This window comes from Mesoplodon bidens (assembly GCF_964165515.1).
Source record: "Mesoplodon bidens genome assembly, chromosome: 15".
NCBI classification, from domain to species: Eukaryota; Metazoa; Chordata; class Mammalia; order Artiodactyla; family Ziphiidae; genus Mesoplodon; species Mesoplodon bidens.
The window spans coordinates 57977597-57993922 of NC_138171.1; the positions used below are offsets into that span (position 1 = coordinate 57977597).

Genomic DNA, 16326 nt, shown 5'->3' on the forward strand with positions numbered 1-16326 from the left:
GCATGTGGGATCTTAGTTCCCCGACCAGGGATCGAACCTACGCCCTCTGCAGTGGAAGCACAGAGTCTTAACCACTGGACTGCCAGGGAAGTCCAAGAATACAAGTCTGGTATTTTGTAGATTTTCTCTCAGTTTGGGTTTGTCTGATGTTTACTCTTGAGTTTAGATTCAGATGGTGCACTTTTGGCAGGAATACCACAGAGGAGTGAGTGTGTGTCCTGAGTGCATCGTATTGGGGGACACGTGATGTCTGTCAGCCTCATTACTGGTGATGTTAATGCTGACCACTTGGCTAAGGTCTTGTCTGCCAGCTCTCTCCACTGCAAAGTTACTGTTCTTCCCTTTATAGTTTAAGTACGCTCGTTTTAGTGCTTCCTTTTTTAAAAATCTACTTTTTGTGTGTGAATTTATTTTTTAAAAGAATGTTTATGTCACTGAAAAGAGAAAACCAGCATCACTTGGCGTGGATAAAAATACTAAGTGCCAAAGTCATTAACTTCTGGCCAAATACTGAAGCCACCTAAAGGCGCAGGGCCCCTGGTTCTTTGTTAAAAAGTCAGGTTAGCGGGCTTCCCTGGTGGCGCAGTGGTTGGGAGTCCGCCTGCCGATGCAGGGGACACGGGTTCGTGCCCCGGTCTGGGAGGATCCCACATGCCGCGGAGCGGCTGGGCCCGTGAGCCATGGCTGCTGAGCCTGCGCATCCGGAGCCTGTGCTCTGCAAGGGGAGAGGCCACAACAGTGAGAGGCCCGCCTACCGCAAAAAAAAAAAAAAAAAAAAAAAAAGTCAGCAACTGTCACATGATAAACTCCGGAACCAAAGTGAAACTTTCTTGTCCAAGTAATCATAAAGATTGGCTAAGAACCAAAAAGCCAATCACTAGCTCACTGGGTGTGTCTCAGTGTTATCTCAGGCCATCGCCATGTACCCCCTAAGACTGGTGCTTCGAGGCTTTGAAGTCAGACAGACTTGGGTTTAAATCCCAGCTCCACCAACACCTTGGACGAGTGACTTCACCTCCCAAGCCTCAGTTTCCTTCTCTGTAAAATGGGGAGGATAGCAGTTAGTAGCTGCTGAAGGGCTCGTGCGCATTAGATGAGCTGCTGATGGTCGCCTCGTCGGTTCTTAATGATGCCATCAGTGTTGGTGGCGTGTCACACCCAGAGGGGGCTTGGCCCAGGAAGCCTTCCCCTTTCTCAGGCCCCCTTCCTCTGTGTGAGGGCCAGTTACCAAGGAGGGTGTGTCTGTGTGGGCAGCCTTCGAAGGAGCCCGAGGGCTGTGATAACCCCATAGGAGCAGGACGATGGGATGGCCCAACTGCAAAAAGAATCCTCTTCCAACAGGTCCAGAGCATCATCCCACCAGCACCTTTAAGACACAAGGTCATTTTCTCCCTTAAGCCAAATCAAACTAGGCAGCATCTCCACAGAGGTATTCAGCTGAGACATTGCTTCTTAAAATGGATCAAGTGCCCAACTGTCATTCTGATGACAAACCAGTCAGCCAGCCACTCCTGTCCAGCTCTGGGGAGTGGCTTGGAATGAAAGGTTACAGTTTCAGAAAGAAAGAAAAAACAGCCAAAGCCAATAGCTGTTGAGTCGTGCTCTAAGGATGTTAGGAGGTTGGAGAATCCACTGCCTGGACTCCTAAGCTGCAGCCTCAGGATGCTTCTCAGCCCGGGGCTTCTGATGCCCAAGGAAAGAGATGAACTAGATGCTGAGAGGAACTGAGATAGACGTTGTGTCACACCACGGAGGTTCAAACCCTGGCTCTGCCGTTTATGAGCTGTGTGACATTGCTCGGTCACAAGCGTAACCTCTCTGAGCCCCATCTGAAATTCAGGGATGATGGTCCTCCTTGGCCCCACCTCCTAGGGTTGTTTTGAGGAACAAATGAGCTAAGCCATGAGTTAAAGCAGATAGTGCAAGGTAAGCACAAGTACTTGATAAATGTCAGCTGGTTTGCTATGAGACCAGACCTGTAAGTCAAAGGAACAAAGGGATTGACCTTTAACAGCCGTGGTGTGTGGCACAGAGGAGAGGACCCAGGACATCCTCCAGCCACAGATACAGAGCCCTGGGGCCACATCTCTGTCCTCAGTGTGCTGTGTGGCTTAGGTCAGGTCACCGCCCTCTCTGGGCCCTTTCATTCTCTGCGGAGTGACCAGCTCAGATCAGGGTCTCCCAAACCTCATATGACACCATCAACAATTTTTGCTCCATCTGCTCATTGCCTGAACTGTTATCTATGCAGTTATTGTCTTTAAACTGGAGGCTTTTTTAAAAGTGAAATTAATGATGTGGAAAAAGAGGAACTTTATAGTATTACTATCAGAAATGGAAAACTGGCATCATTCGCCATAAATAGAAGGTGACCCTACAGATAAACAATGAGAACAAGAGGGCGTTAGTGAATTCCAGCTGGAGCCGGCACCTGCAAGGCTCTGCACCTGTTCCCATCGGAGGTTAGCACGTGTGACAGAGTCGCGCCAGCCAGACTGACGCTTGCCTGGAACTCAATGCTGTTTGCTATCACGAGCATTGGAAGGGGAGTGAGTCCCTGTTACAAGGGGTGGTCCCATGTTCTTTAACAGCCCTTCCGCCCAAGTCTGAGATGGGCTCAAGTACCATCCCCTGCCTTGGAGAGTTAGCAGTGAGCCCTGGTAATGCTGTATCGAAATAAACAGTTCTGCTCCAGTTTCCTGGATGCCAGGGCTCTCGGCAGCACCACTGCTGACCCCAACAGGGAACACCAGAGTCTCCTTGGAGGAGGGAGGTCAGCCAAAGGTGGGCTCCTGGCAGGACAGGAGGGGAACCCACGAACACCTTTCTGGAGGGCCGAGCTTTCCGATGCTCTGGTTTAGCCCCAGCTTCCCCTCCCGCCTACCACGTCCAGTGGGGAGACCGGATGGGGCCCAAGGATGAGAGGACTTGCATGTGTCATCAGTGGGAGCCGAGGAAGATCTCTGAGTAGTGGAAGGGCATGTTCCTAGCTGACCTTAGGAGATGAATCTGGCAGAGGACACAAGAAACTTGGCCGATTTGGCCCCTGCTCACCTCTCCAGCCATGTCTCCCCCATGGCCAGCCTTCAACCCCTTTCTCTTCACCCCAAACCAAACTACAGGAGGTTCCAGGACCTGATCACCAGCCCTCCCTCTACCTGGCGTGTCCTTCGTGCACAGCCTTCCCCAGACTGGGCTCCATCCATCTCCTGTGTTTCTTCCTGGCGTCAGTGTGTTAACTTGGGCTAAAATTGCTCACTAGATTGTGTGTCAAAGGCAGAGGCTGCACTCATCTCAGGGTCCCCAGTGCTCAGCTCAGGACATGGCACACAGGAGGTATGAGATTATGTAGTGTTTAAGATCTCCAGTAGGACAAAGCCCTGGAGAGCTGAGCATCCTTAGACAAGTTTCTTACCCTCTCTGAACCTTAGTGTCTTCATCTGTAAAATGGAATCATTATAGTACCTAACTCCTGGGGTGTTAGGAGGGTTGAACGAAATGGCCTTTGTAATGCTCCATCTCAAGCATGCTCTCCGGGGAGCAGACCCTGGGACGAGGGTTCAAGTACAAATTGTTTACTTGGGAGGTGATGCCAGGAACTACTGGTGGGGAGGGGGGCAGTGAGACAGGGAAGGGATGTGTCATCTAGCAGGTTACCACCGCAGCCCTGGGCTCAGTCCTGCTCAGGATCTCTGGGAACCGGTGTAGATGGAGAATATGCCTCAGAGTCATCCCAGCTGCCGGGTGAGAGAGCTGGGGTATTGATCCACCAGCTTTCTGGCCATCACTGGTTGGAAGGCAGCTGTGGGGAGCTCTGCCTGCACTTGCAGGCTGGGGCCCAAGCAGGCTCTAGAGGTGGAGAGGCCTCAGGCAAGGAGGGGTGTCCCTGCAGGTGGAAGCTGCCAGGTCAGTCTGCCTCGGGAGGGTGAGTGGAGGAAATGGGGTGAGGCACCTATGCTCTGCCTAGGGCTCGTGGCACACAGTAAAAGCTCAGGAAGTGGTAGCTGCCCTGACTGTGATTGTTTGCATCGCTGTCACTGGTCCACTGCCAGCCCTGCTTGTCAGAGTTATGCAGCTTTAGACAGGTCACTTGGCTTCTCTGAACCTCTGTTTCTTAGCCTATAAAATGGGGAGATTCATGGTTCTCAGTGGAAGCAGTTCTGCCCCATTGGGTGGCCCCTGGAAATGGGGTGAGGGGGCATTTTTAGTTGTCACAGGGACTGGGAATGCTACTGGCACTTAGCAGTCAGCGACCAGGGATGCTGCTAAACTCCTGCAGGGCCCAGAACGGGTCCCACCCCCCACCCCGCCCCCACCTCATCAGATAATTGTCCTGCCCCAAATATCAGCAGCGCCTGATGAACAATAATACATGTTGTGTTTAATGTATACGTTTTATCTGATGCTCAATGACATTTGCGGAAGTAGGCTGAGCTGGCAGAGGTGAGGCTCAGAACTGGGGCAGGACTTGTGGGGGCTGTAAGGAGGGTGGGCGTGGGAATACGAGATGCTGCAAACATATCAGCACCCGGCTGGACCTAGAGAGAGAAAGGGACAGTAAGTGAGGACCTGCGGGGAGCCAGGCACTGGGGATGATGCCGTGTCCTGGGAGAACGAGCCAAGTGGGGCTGCTGGGTAGCTTGGCTGTGGCCACAGCCTTCCTGTAGGCTGCGAAGCATTTTCCGGGCAAGGTGGGAGCTGCCGCCAAGCCCTGCCCACCCCCCAGAGCTGACTCAGCTGCCCTAGAGCTCAAGTAAGCCAGCAGACCCCGGGTGACCCTGGAGCAGGCTGCCCTCCTTCCTCAGGTCCCAGGATCCCCCTCCTGGGGATTATCTCCCAAGATAGTGACAGTCCTTCCTCTCCCAGGTGAAATTGCACCGCTTCTCCAGCCTAGGGTCCTTAGAAATCGGACACACTCATAAAATTTTTTTTAATAAAAAATTATAGGACAACACCCCCCGCCTGAGGTTTCTGGTGGTTCCCCAAATTCGAGCCTCCAATTGGGTGGTGGGGCGGTGCTTCTGTGCTGGTAACGCCCCTTTGTCCTTCTTGTTAGGCCTGCTCCCCTCAAAAGCCCTGTGCCAACAGAGAAGTGCCCGTCCAGACCCAGGATGGTGGGACAGAGAGATTGAGACTGGGTGCCGAGGTCCAGAAGGCACGTGCCCCTGTCCAAAGGGTAAGGCAGGGGTGCCAGGAGAACTTGCCCGCCTGCAGCGTCGCGCAAACGGCCTTGCCTTGGCTTCCGAGCTTTCGCCGTTGCAATGGATGTTTACAGGAACCCAGCCAGAGTCTGCCTCCCTGCTCTTCACCCCCGACTGCATCTGCTTCTCCCACTTAATCTTCGGAGCGGACACTTCACACACAAAAGCGACTCCCAGCTCTGTTTGATGCCCGTGGAGCTCTAAGCGCAACGGGGTTTGGCCCGAGGCCGGGCTTAGATGCAGCGACTGTTTCAGAGAGTGACTCAGAGGAAAAGAAGAACGCCTGGGGGGCCGAGGGTGGGGTTTTGACTCATTCATTTCAGATTGTTTGCTCTCCATCAAGTTGCCAGAACTGATACATTGCAACGGGGACAGCGCTCCTCCAGCCAGAAATATTTTTCGAAAATGTGAGTGGTATGAATACTTGACTTCGATAAACCTGTCAAAGCAATACATAGGAGGCTAACTTCTTTCAATTAAAAAAATGTATGCAACTCCAACCCCTGGGGCCCTGCGGGGGTTGGCGGGTGTTTGTTCTGTTCTTTTCCTTTGAGATTCTGGAAAGGAGTCCACAGAGCCTCATGGTTGACAAAGGGCAGAAGGGTCAGGGCCTCCCCAGTTGGAGATCCAGTGGGGTTTGGAGAGTCTGTCCAAGTTGCGTTGGTGTCGGAGTCCCAACCCGGCCCCTTCCCGGCTTCCACGAGCCTGACAAGCAAGGGCCCACCTTGGTTGTGGAGGGAAAGGCCTGGCGGCCAAGCTGAAAATCAGGCCTGAATCCCAGAGCAGCCGGAGGTGGGGATCCCCTGTGCTGGGCACATGGTAGATCTCCCCTAAAGGTGAGGGGAGTGGGCGGGTGAGGGAAGGAGCAAACGAACGACTGAAGTTGGGTCCACGTGCAGTAATTCTCCCCGTTTGCAGAACAGCTGATGCTTTTCAAAGTACCTTCACGTACATACTGTGTTGAACAAGGAATGGGTGGTCAGCTCCATTCTACAGGTGAGGAGACCAAGGTGTGGGAGAGGAGAGGTCCAGCAGAACTCAAGAGAAGGCAGTTACATACCACCTGTCTTCATGTGATTCTAAGTAGGGTTGCTAAGAAATGTGAACTGGAAGACATTCAAGACAAAGGGGAGCGGGAGAAGGGAGACATTTCTTTGGGAGAGAGGCCTGAGGGGAAAGGCAAGGGTTTAAAAGGTGGATGGCCTTGAAGTCCACTGAACGTGGGATCATGCCGTCAATGGACAGTGTGACTCCAGACGTCAGCTGCCTTGATTCCTCTGGGCATCACTTCTCCCACCCAGCAAATGGGGAGCAATTCCAGCACCCGGTGCCTATGCCTGCAGAGTGACCCTCCAGAGAAGTCAGAAGTGGAGTTTGTATCTTGACTCCCTCTTTTACAGGAGTGTGACCTTAGGCAAGTCACATCTGTGAAATGGGGCCAGTCATTTACCCACCTCATAAGATGAGTTTGTGTTAATGACAAAGGTGCCCCTCTGGGCAGACACTGCTCCACACCAGGACTCACAGCTTGGCAAGCAGAGCCCAGACTGGATTGCAGCCCCCATTTGCTCCCTTGTCCAGGCACCTTGTGCCGTGCACAGACTGCCCAACCACACCCGACAGCCCTGCCCAGGGAGTTTTTTAAATTTACTAAAATGCAAGATTTAACAGAGCAGGGGCCTTGAGCATTTTATTGAGTACACCACGGTGTCACTATATATTTGTGGCATGAATACAGCAAACAAAGAAAGCAAAGTTGTGGTGAGGATTATTCGTTCATTCCACAAACATTTATTGAGCCCTTACTATGTGCAGGCACCTTGCTGGGTGCAGAGGGTGCCTCTGCAGAGCAATGAACAAACAGACAGGTTACCTGCCCTCTTGGAGCTCACATCCTAGGACAAGAGCAGACAACACAACAAATAAGTGTGAAAAAGATAAACTAGCAACGGGATAGGCTGGGGGAGGGGTGTCTGCGTTTACTACCGTCCTGAGGAGCTGTCCTGTAAACTGAGTCCTGCAGGCCATGTGAAGAGCTGGGAAAACATTCCAGGCAGAGGTGAGAATGAAACACACGGATGTGTGTAATAATGACAGCCCACACGTAGGGAACTGGATGCCAGGCTCTTGTTCTCAGCATATTTGCTCATTGAATCTCCACGTAACCCCATGAAGAAGGTACTGTGATTATACCCATTTTACGCATGAGGAGACTGAGGCACAGAGAAGTAATTTGCACAAGTGAGTGGTGAGCTGGACACTGAGCCCAAGCAGTCTAGCTCTAGAGTCTGAGATGCCTGACCCTACACCGTGGTCCCTCTTGATGGGGGGAGTGGGGCTCAGCACGGTGAGTACTTTGGCTCAGCACTTTGGCACAAAGTAATAATACTTGCTAATCTTTATTGAGCACTTACTGTGTCCCTTGTGCTGTGATAAGCACTTTACAGGTATCAACTCATTTAATAAGTGGTAGCTATCATTTAAAGTCATTAGTATGAATAATTATAGCCTCTGACCTCATTTTATCACCTCTGAACAGACCAAAAGCAGTGGGGACAGTTGTGCCCACCCCGCCTGGCTGAAGGGTACAGTAGATGCCTGGATCAGAAGGAGACTGTCTTCCTGTGGCTGCACAAGGGGGAGTTCCGTGGACTCTACAAGGTCCACAAATGCAGGCACACCCTGAGGGGTGATGGCCCAGCTACATGGCCTGATGCCCTTAGCCACTGGACCAAGGTGGAAGGCACTACCTTTCTGTGAGGACTGCCAGAGGGGCAGCGGGGTCAGACCCTCCCGACCCCCAATACCCACTTACTGGGAAGAGGAGGAGAGTTTGAGGAACCAGGCATCGGGGCTGGCGCACTGGAGCACAGACAGTTCCCACAGCCACCAGCAGAGGGCCAAGTTGTCCCAAATCAGGGCTTCTGACCGAGCCAGCCGTGCCCCAGTGAAAAACAACAACAGCCGACCTGGCAGCTCTCTGTGTAGACAGCAAAGCCGCCAAGTCCCTTGCAGGCTTGCCTTGGCCAGGGCCGGATTCCAGCTCAGCTAAGAAACGACTCACAGGGTAGAGCAGAGGGTCAGAAACAGAGGAAAACACTCTGCAAGGCTCACGGTGCTTCAGCCTTGCTGACCCCCAAATAATGAATTTTCCAAAGAATGGTAGGAAGCCATAGAGGAAATCCTTTCCCGAAAGACAGGACTTGAGCCGAAGTGGACTCTGCTGTGTGTGTTGGGCTGAGGGGGGTGGGGAGGGCAAGAGAGCAAGGGCCCCCGTCAACTTGCCGTAGAATATGGCAGAAGTGATGCTGTGTGACAGCTTCTAAGGCTGGGTTACAGCAAGGGCAGGGCTGTTCCCCATGGTCTCGGTCTCCTCTGCCCCCACAACCTCTCTTCCTCTTGGGGTGATCACCCTTCAACGCAGCCACCATGCTGTGAGGAAGCCCAAACTCGCCCACAGGGAGAGTCCCCCTGCCACTTCCTTAGAGGAACCAAGGCCCCCAGCCGCTGGGCAGCATCGTGTGCCAGACATATGCGTGACTGAGCCTCCAGACAACCTCAGCTGACACTGAGTGGGGCAGAGACGAGCTGTCCCTGCCAAGCCCTGCCCAAAGACAGGTGTGTGAGCAGAATAAATGTGTGTGCTGTTTTAAGCCACTGCGTTTTGGGGCGGTTTGTGATGCATTAGCTAGCCGGAAGAGTGGGCATCCAAAATGGTAAGCACGGTATAAACTCAAACACAGGACCTGCCCGTGGGATTAAATGAGCCATTTATCATGTAGTGAAAAAAGACACAGGAAATGAAGGCTAAAAGGTAGACGTGGTTTCAGTCCATCGCCCCTCCCCTCCTCTGTTAGTGTACCATCAGCTCTTTTCCTGCTAAGGTCCAGTGTGTCTGGCCAGGCCTAGACTTGGCCTTGGCAAACAAAGTTAGTGCAAACCAGTGAGTCCCAGAGACAGAGGGCAGTTTCTGTAGAATCCCAGCCGGTCACGGTTTGGGAAATCAGCAGGCAGGGGATGGTCGCTGGTATCTTCAGAGCTTGCCCTTTAGGAGAGCAGCGTGGAGCAGTGCTTTCTCCCCAGGCCAGCAGGGACCTGGGCAGGTGGGGATGTGGCTGCTTCATCCCTCTCTCTGGCCTGGCCACAGCTGTCTGCAGTGTACTGCAGGGAATGCCTCAGGGCTCTTGGGTGCACAGCAGCTGCCACCAGGCACTGGCCCATCTGCCAGGGCTGCAGTGGCTGAGCAGGGCTGACATCAGCCTGCTCTCCGAAGGAGCCTAGGGCCGGGCCTGGGTCTATTCGCAGAGCAGGCCATGGGTCCTTTCCGCAGCTGGGCGGGGGCCGACTCTGAGCCACCAGGACTGGGCACCAGGACGCCGAGGCTCACGGGAAACAGCCCAAGAAGAGCTGTGTCCACAAATAACCAGGTCAGGGTCCAGCATGGTCAGTGTCCTCGGAGAACATGCTGCGAGAGGTCAGGATGGGTGGAGATCAGGAAGCTTTAGGACAGGGCAGTTTAACACATGGATAAAGTGTGGTCGAGATTGGGGATGGGAGGGATGGAGGAGGGGGATGTCCCAGGTCGGGGGAGCATGGAAGTGAGGGGACAGTCATCCGCACAGAGAGAGGCAGGAAACTGGTAGAGCAAATTCCTATGAAAACAATGCCGGGCATCGGGGCAGCCGACAGGTTGAAACAGCAGCCGGGATGGCTGGGGAGTCCTCGAAGGCAGACCTTCCCAATGCTGAGGGCTGTGGGACGTGCACGGCTGACCCACCTGTCCTTCCCCGGGTCCCACGGCTGCCCACAGGGAGGATCCTCAGAGCCCAAGTCCTCAAAGCCTTTAGAAGACACCGCACCGAGCCCAGCACAGGGGTATACGGGGTGGGCCCAGATGGCACATGGTTCAGGAGTTGTCACCCAGCTCCCACCTGCTGCCCCGTCCACCTTTTATGGATTCTGACTTCACAGGACACTGTCCCCAGGGACCCCCGTGGTTCTCCCCTTCCAAGCTCACCTCAGTTACCTTGTCCCAGGCACAGCCTGGATCATCTCAGGATGATCCTTGAGTCTAGCTGCTGCAGGTGTTCCTGGACGCCAAAAGGGATGGTGGGCGTCCACATCCTGTGATGGGGGCATGGCACACAGAGGTTAGAGGAGAGGGGGTGTCCCCAACGCAAGCTGCCCCCAAATCCCTCCTCCCACCTAGCCTAATGTGGGGTCATGGGGACACCAGAGGCCTAGGAGCCCCAAGACCACTTTTGAAAAACTGATTCTGCCGCTGACATGCTGTGTGATCTCAAAAAGGTTAGTTAACCTATCTGTGCCTTATTCTCCTCATCTGCAAAATGGGTCTTACAAGAGCCACCCTATCCCTCCTAGAAGATATGAGTGAGTATGCAGACAAAAGTGCTTTGAAAGACAATAAAGTACAGTACCGGACAGTAGACATCATAGTGATGTAATAATAAATAAGTTTCAACCATATGAAATTGCCAGGTGTGTAGGTCAAAAATGGTTGAATATAAGCGATTTCATATTGTTCAGCCTAGTATATAGAACATTTTTGTGTACCAGACACTCTTCTGAGTATATTGACAAATTTAAACCCCACAATTTAAATGTAAATATTTAAATAGGGGGTAAATATTATTGTCACTCCCATTATACAGACGAAGAAACTGAGGCCAGGGACTTCCCTGCGGTCCAGTGGTTAGGATAGGACTTGGCGCTCTCACTGCTGAGGGCCCAGGTTCAATCCCTGGTCCGGGAACTAAGATCCCGCAAACCATGCAGTGTTGCCAGAAGAAAAAAAAAAAAAAAAGGAAGAAGAAAAGAAACTGAGTCCAGAGGGTCGATGTGTCTGCTTGCCCAAGGTTGAATGCTGGTGAGGGACAGAGTGGGATTTGAGCTCAGGGCTCACAGGGTGAACCACACACTGACTCGCCCTCCACCACTGCTGAGACTTACGCCAGCTTCTCCACATGAGGGCACTTTCTCAGGCTGGCAGTGAGCTGCTGGGCCCCGGCAGCTGTGAACTTGTTGTACTGGACACTGGGAAGAGAAACCCATTGTGGATCCTGGCCCTGGGGACCAACAAGCCCCAGACCAAGGTCATCACCACGCTCTCGACAGCCAGACCTCAGCCCAGCCCTTCCCATGATGCCAGCAGGAGACCCTGGTCCTCCCAAGTCCTGGCCCCACCCCCACTGCCCAGGCTCCCACACTCACTCCAGCACCCGGAGGGACGCCATGTCTGGAAGCACGTGTGCCAGGCTCTCGGCTCCCACGTCGCAGATGCAGTTATTGTACAAGCTGCCGGAGACAGAGGTGAGGGCAGGGGCCGGGGGTGCTGGGGGGTCAGGGCCCGGGGAGAGCCACACCCAGCCGGGATTACTGCCCCATTTAATAGAGGGGGAAACTGAGGCCCAGGGAGTTAAGGCTGCTTCTCTGTGGTCACTCAGTGAGTTTAGGGAAGCAGCAGGACTAAGTGGAGGTAGCTTCCCATCTGAAACAGCCCAAGTTCAAATCCCAGCTCTGTGGCTTGCTGCCTGTCTGATCTTTGGCGAGTTACTCAGCTCCCCTGTGACTCAGTTTGCTCCTCCATAAAATGGGCATGATAGAGTAATTGTGGGGAGGAGTAAATGAGTTAGTGTTGGTAAAACACCCAGAACAGCTCCCGACATGTGGAATGAACTACGTGTTAACTATGGTTATTATACCTCCCAAGGGGGTTTGTGAGGGTTATACAAGTTACTGTGGGGGGTGGGGCAGCATCGGGAATAGCAGGAGAAACCCAGAGTCACTGGGCAGGCTCGGGTTTCTATAGTATATTCAGTCACCATCAGCAGTGTCAGAAATAGCACGACAGGTGTCGCTGGTGCCAACTTAAGCTGTACCTTCATTAACGAGCGTCCTTTTAACAAGCCAGGTGCAGCCACGGTTCTAATTTCAAGGCCGTGACTTTGTCTTGACTCAGCCTCAGAGCAACACTGCAGGGCTGCATGTAAAAGCAGCAAGTCTACACTGCAGCAAAGTGGATTCAAGCTAAACTCCAGGAACCCCTGATGTCATGGGTCGGCCGGTACCAGGGCAGGAACCAGGTAGGGGTTTTACAATCCCTTCCTGGGGTGGATCTTAGAACCAGGAGACCCTTCCTCACCCACAGGAAGAGGATTCTTCCCATATTTCATTGATGCCAAGATGTACATGTTCACATTTGAAAATCATTGTGATCAGGATGTGTCTGATAATCAATGGATGTCATTTAATTAGCAGCGTTTTGTCCTCTTAATGGTGTCTTACAAATGGATGGCATCTTACAGTCCATAAAATATGAGGTTTCTTTTTTTTTTTTGGCCATGCTGCACAGCTTGCAGGATCTCAGTTCCCCGACCAGGGACTGAACCCAGGTCACAGCAGTGAAAGCCGGAATCCTAACCAGTAGGCCACCAGGGAACTCCCAATATGAGGTTTCTTAAAGTGTCAATCAGATCACATATCACTCCCACATGCCCCACCTGCTTCTCCATTCACAATGGAAAAACCCCCAACCACTCTCCTGGCCTGCAAGGGTCTCCCTGCATGATCTGGCCTTCCCTGACCTCTCCCACCTTATCTCCCACCCTCTGTCCCTCAATCCCTATAGCCAGACACAGAGGCCCCCCTTCTGGCCCTCAAAGACCCAACCTCTTTCCCACCTCAGGGCCTTTGCCTCTACCGTTCCCTCTCCCTGGAATGCTTTTCCCTGAGAGCATCCCACAGAAGGGGGAGGGTCACCTCCTCAGGGGTCTCCTGACCTCCCTGGTGAATTCAGTACTCCCTATGGTACCCTCTGGGGCCTTTGTTAGTTTCCTCATTCCCAGCATGAGTCAGCGTTTTTTTTTTTTTTTTTTTTTTTTTTTTTTCTTTTTGTGGTATGCGGGCCTCTCACTGTTGTGGCCTCTCCCGTTGCGGAGCACAGGCTCCGGACGCGCAGGCCCAGCGGCCATGGCTCACGGGCCCAGCCGCTCCGCGGCATATGGGATCCTCCCAGACCGGGGCACGAACCCGTATCCCCTGCATCGGCAGGCGGACTCTCAACCACTGCGCCACCAGGGAGGCCCGAGTCAGCGTTTTAAACACTTTGTTTATGCACGTACTCACTTATTTATTATGCAAGGAACTTGAAAGCAAGACCCACCCTGGTTTTGTTCATAGCTGTATCTCTAGTTTCTAGCACAGGTTCTGGCCCATGGTTGATATTAGAGATTAGTAGATACCCTCACAACTCTAGGGCGTGCCAATCACATAGACTACAGACTGCACAGCACACAACCTATGCAGCTGCGCTCAGGGACCCTGGCTGGAAGGACCCATTAGTCCCCGGGAACCACCAGGCACCAGGCTGGAAGTAAGCAAAAGCAAGAATGTGCTATTCCAAGGCCTGCCAGAGGTGTCAGTGTAGGCACGGACTGATGTGTGCGTGACGAGAGCCAGCCAAGGCTACCTGTGCATAGTCAGCATTCTAGAAACCACCCTGGCATGGAAAAGGCCCAGTCCTGCCATGCCCTGGGGAAAGAGAACCAAGATTTATTAAGCACCAGAGCCAGGCATTGCACCAAGCGCTTTCCATAGGCTATTGGCATGGTACCCATTTTCCAGATGAGGAAACAGAGGCTTGGGATGAGTAAGTGACTTGCCCAGAGTTTGCCAGATGCCCTTCCCCAGGGGCTGCTAATCTCATTCAGGGCGGTGGCATCACCCAACTCCAGGGGTGTGTGTTCATGTTGGATTTTAGGTCGGTGCCCCCCACTCCCTACCCCCACCAAGTTGTGCAACACTGATGTGGTAGAACAGCCTGTAGTGACTGCTTTCAGGGTCCCAGTGTTGGACCTTACAGCTGGCACCAAGGGGGTTCTCTGCCCGCCCTCCAGCCCACCAGCTCAGCACCTGACCAACAGAGGGCCCCACTCACCTCAGCCTGAGGAGGGACGCAGCCAGCAAGGGCAGGGCCTCGGCCAGCTTGCAGGCACCCAAGTCAGTGATATTGTTCTGGGACAAACTGCAGGAGTACAACAAGGGGAGGGCTCAGGGCCAAACCTGAATGCCCCTCCCCATCAGTGTCCATCACCCCAGGCTCCGGCAGGGCTGGGAACCCCTGCTTCCTCACAGGGCATCCCAGGGCAGCAAGCACAAGACATTCTACCTGGATGAGAGTCGTGGGTGCTGAACTGTGTGAGGGCGCTATGGGGAGACGGGCTAAATCAGTAAAACGATGCAGTCACGCCCTGAGGCTGAGTGGGATGATGGGGGTGAGGATACAGGTGAGACAGAGATCGCGCTCCCTCCCACACTTGTTTTATGATTTTATAGCATCCATTTTTTCCCTTTGGACCACTTTTCAACACTGTCATTACATAAGGGTTTACATTATTTGTTTAATGACGTGGACTCCACGAGGTGAGGGGTCGAGTCTGTTTTGTTCATTACTCTATCCCTGTGCCTACAGCCATGCCAAGCACATAGTAGGAGCTCAGAAAATGTTTAAGTGGGGTAAAAAAGGAAGGAAGGAAAGGTAGGAGAGAGAGGGAAATGGAGGGAGGGAGGAAGGCTGTCAGGAAAGACGAAGGGAGGGAAATCTAGCTTACTCACACTGTTTCCTTAAACACTATAAATTACTTAATAAGTCTCAGTGTCCTACCATCAAGGAAATCCCTAAATGAATTCTGGTGAGTTCTGTGGCTGCCCTGATCGTGGTTGTAGAGTAGAGTGTGGGTAGATTTTGATGATCCCTTTAGGTTCAGTAAAAAATCATGTTGACCCTCCTGCATCATATCCATCTGCTATTTCCTAAACCCAGAAGTTTTTTTAAATAGAAATTCACTATTTTGATAGTAATATTTTACTGATAAATCCTAATCTATCTCTCCTGTCTCACCTCCTCAGTCTTCCTCTCACTAAACATTGCTCACATTCATTACTGTACACTTCATAATTATGGATGCTTGTTTGCTTGTTTACTGCGTCTAGAAGATCCCTGAGGTCAGGGGCTTTGCTTTGTTTAAAGCTGGGTCTCCAGGGCCTTGAATGGTGTCTGCACACAGTAAGTGCTTCTTACGTATTTGTTGATTAAATGAATAAATGATTGGTTGAATGGCTGATTAAAGAAATGATTGAATGAATGAATGAATGGGTGGATGATTAAACGAATGCACGATTGAATGGATGAGTGAATGAAAGAATAAAAAAGCTGGACTTTGGGGACAAATGCAGCAGGAAGGGCCTGCCCAGCGCACTCACTTGAGCGTCTCCAGGGCCTTCAGCTGAGGGAAGGTGGCTGAGAGCTGGGCGACACCCTCATCCCCGATCTTGTTCTCGCTCAGAGAGTCCAGGCTGCAGATGGAATCAGATGGGGGGCCATCAGCCAGCACCCTGGAGGCCAGCCGATCCTCCCCCACCCTCCGACCCAGCAGTGGCCTCCTCCCATGCTCCCACCCCTGGACACACCATGGCCACATGCAGCTGCAGCTCCGAGCATTTGAGGGCAAATCATCACCTGGGACTGCCAGGCCAACAAGTGGACAAGGCCCTAACTGCCCATGGACCTGAATCACTGTTTTCCTTCCTGGCAGCCCCGTGAGCTGGGGCAACTTCCTTAACCTCTAGAGCCCTCAGTTGTACAATGGGATCATGTTCCCCGACCCTGCCTCCCCATAGGATTGCTGGGAGCAGCACATGAGGGGAAAAGAGTTTCGAAGATCACGAAAGGATTCAACCTATTTTTATTGTTGGCGATTTCCTTCTGCCATCGCTTCCCTGCAGTGGGGGCATCTGGTCACTCACACCAGCCACACTGAGGAAGCAGCAGGACACACACAGAGAGAGAAAGGGACAAACAAGGCCAGGGTTTGGAGTTGTCAAAGCCCAAGGTCTCCAGGAGGGATTCCGGGGTCTATACTCACTCCAGATGCTGAAGGGAAGAAAAGGCCTCAAGGTTCTTCACCAGTTTGGGAAAAGCCTGAGGGCCCAAGATGGGGCCCAGCCTAGAAGGCAAAGAGCAGAGTTAAGGCCCTGAAGCAGTCATAGCCCCTCTACTGGACCCCACAGAAGGCAGGCCCATATGAGGCCTTACCTCCCCCCAGCT

General features: G+C 52.7%; 2 protein-coding genes across 8 annotated transcripts in view; one reads left to right on the top strand and one right to left on the bottom strand.

The window, feature by feature from the left end:
• The window catches only part of DEXI (Dexi homolog), a 12398-nt gene extending 6520 nt beyond the window's left edge, over positions 1-5878 (top strand). The window contains exon 2 of the mRNA XM_081255941.1: positions 5057-5878. The gene's annotated coding sequence lies outside the window, so the exon portion shown is untranslated. The remainder of the gene's footprint in view (positions 1-5056) is intronic.
• Positions 5879-6138: 260 nt separating this feature from the next.
• Positions 6139-16326, bottom strand: part of CIITA (class II major histocompatibility complex transactivator) — a 42230-nt gene continuing 32042 nt past the window's right edge. For 3 of the 7 annotated variants that reach the window (XM_081256360.1, XM_081256359.1, XM_081256361.1), the window contains 7 exons: positions 16145-16225; positions 15483-15575; positions 14158-14244; positions 11433-11516; positions 11172-11255; positions 10219-10325; positions 6139-9666 (listed from right to left, as the gene is read on the bottom strand). In XM_081256360.1, coding sequence (XP_081112486.1) covers positions 10250-10325; positions 11172-11255; positions 11433-11516; positions 14158-14244; positions 15483-15575; positions 16145-16225 — 505 coding nt within the window. In that variant the 3' untranslated portion in view covers positions 6139-9666; positions 10219-10249. Of the gene's footprint in view, positions 9667-10218; positions 10326-11171; positions 11288-11432; positions 11517-12112; positions 12202-14157; positions 14245-15482; positions 15576-15968; positions 16226-16326 lie in introns of those variants that run through there. The other 4 variants (XM_081256362.1, XM_081256363.1, XM_081256364.1 and 1 more) reach the window with 4 other exon arrangements.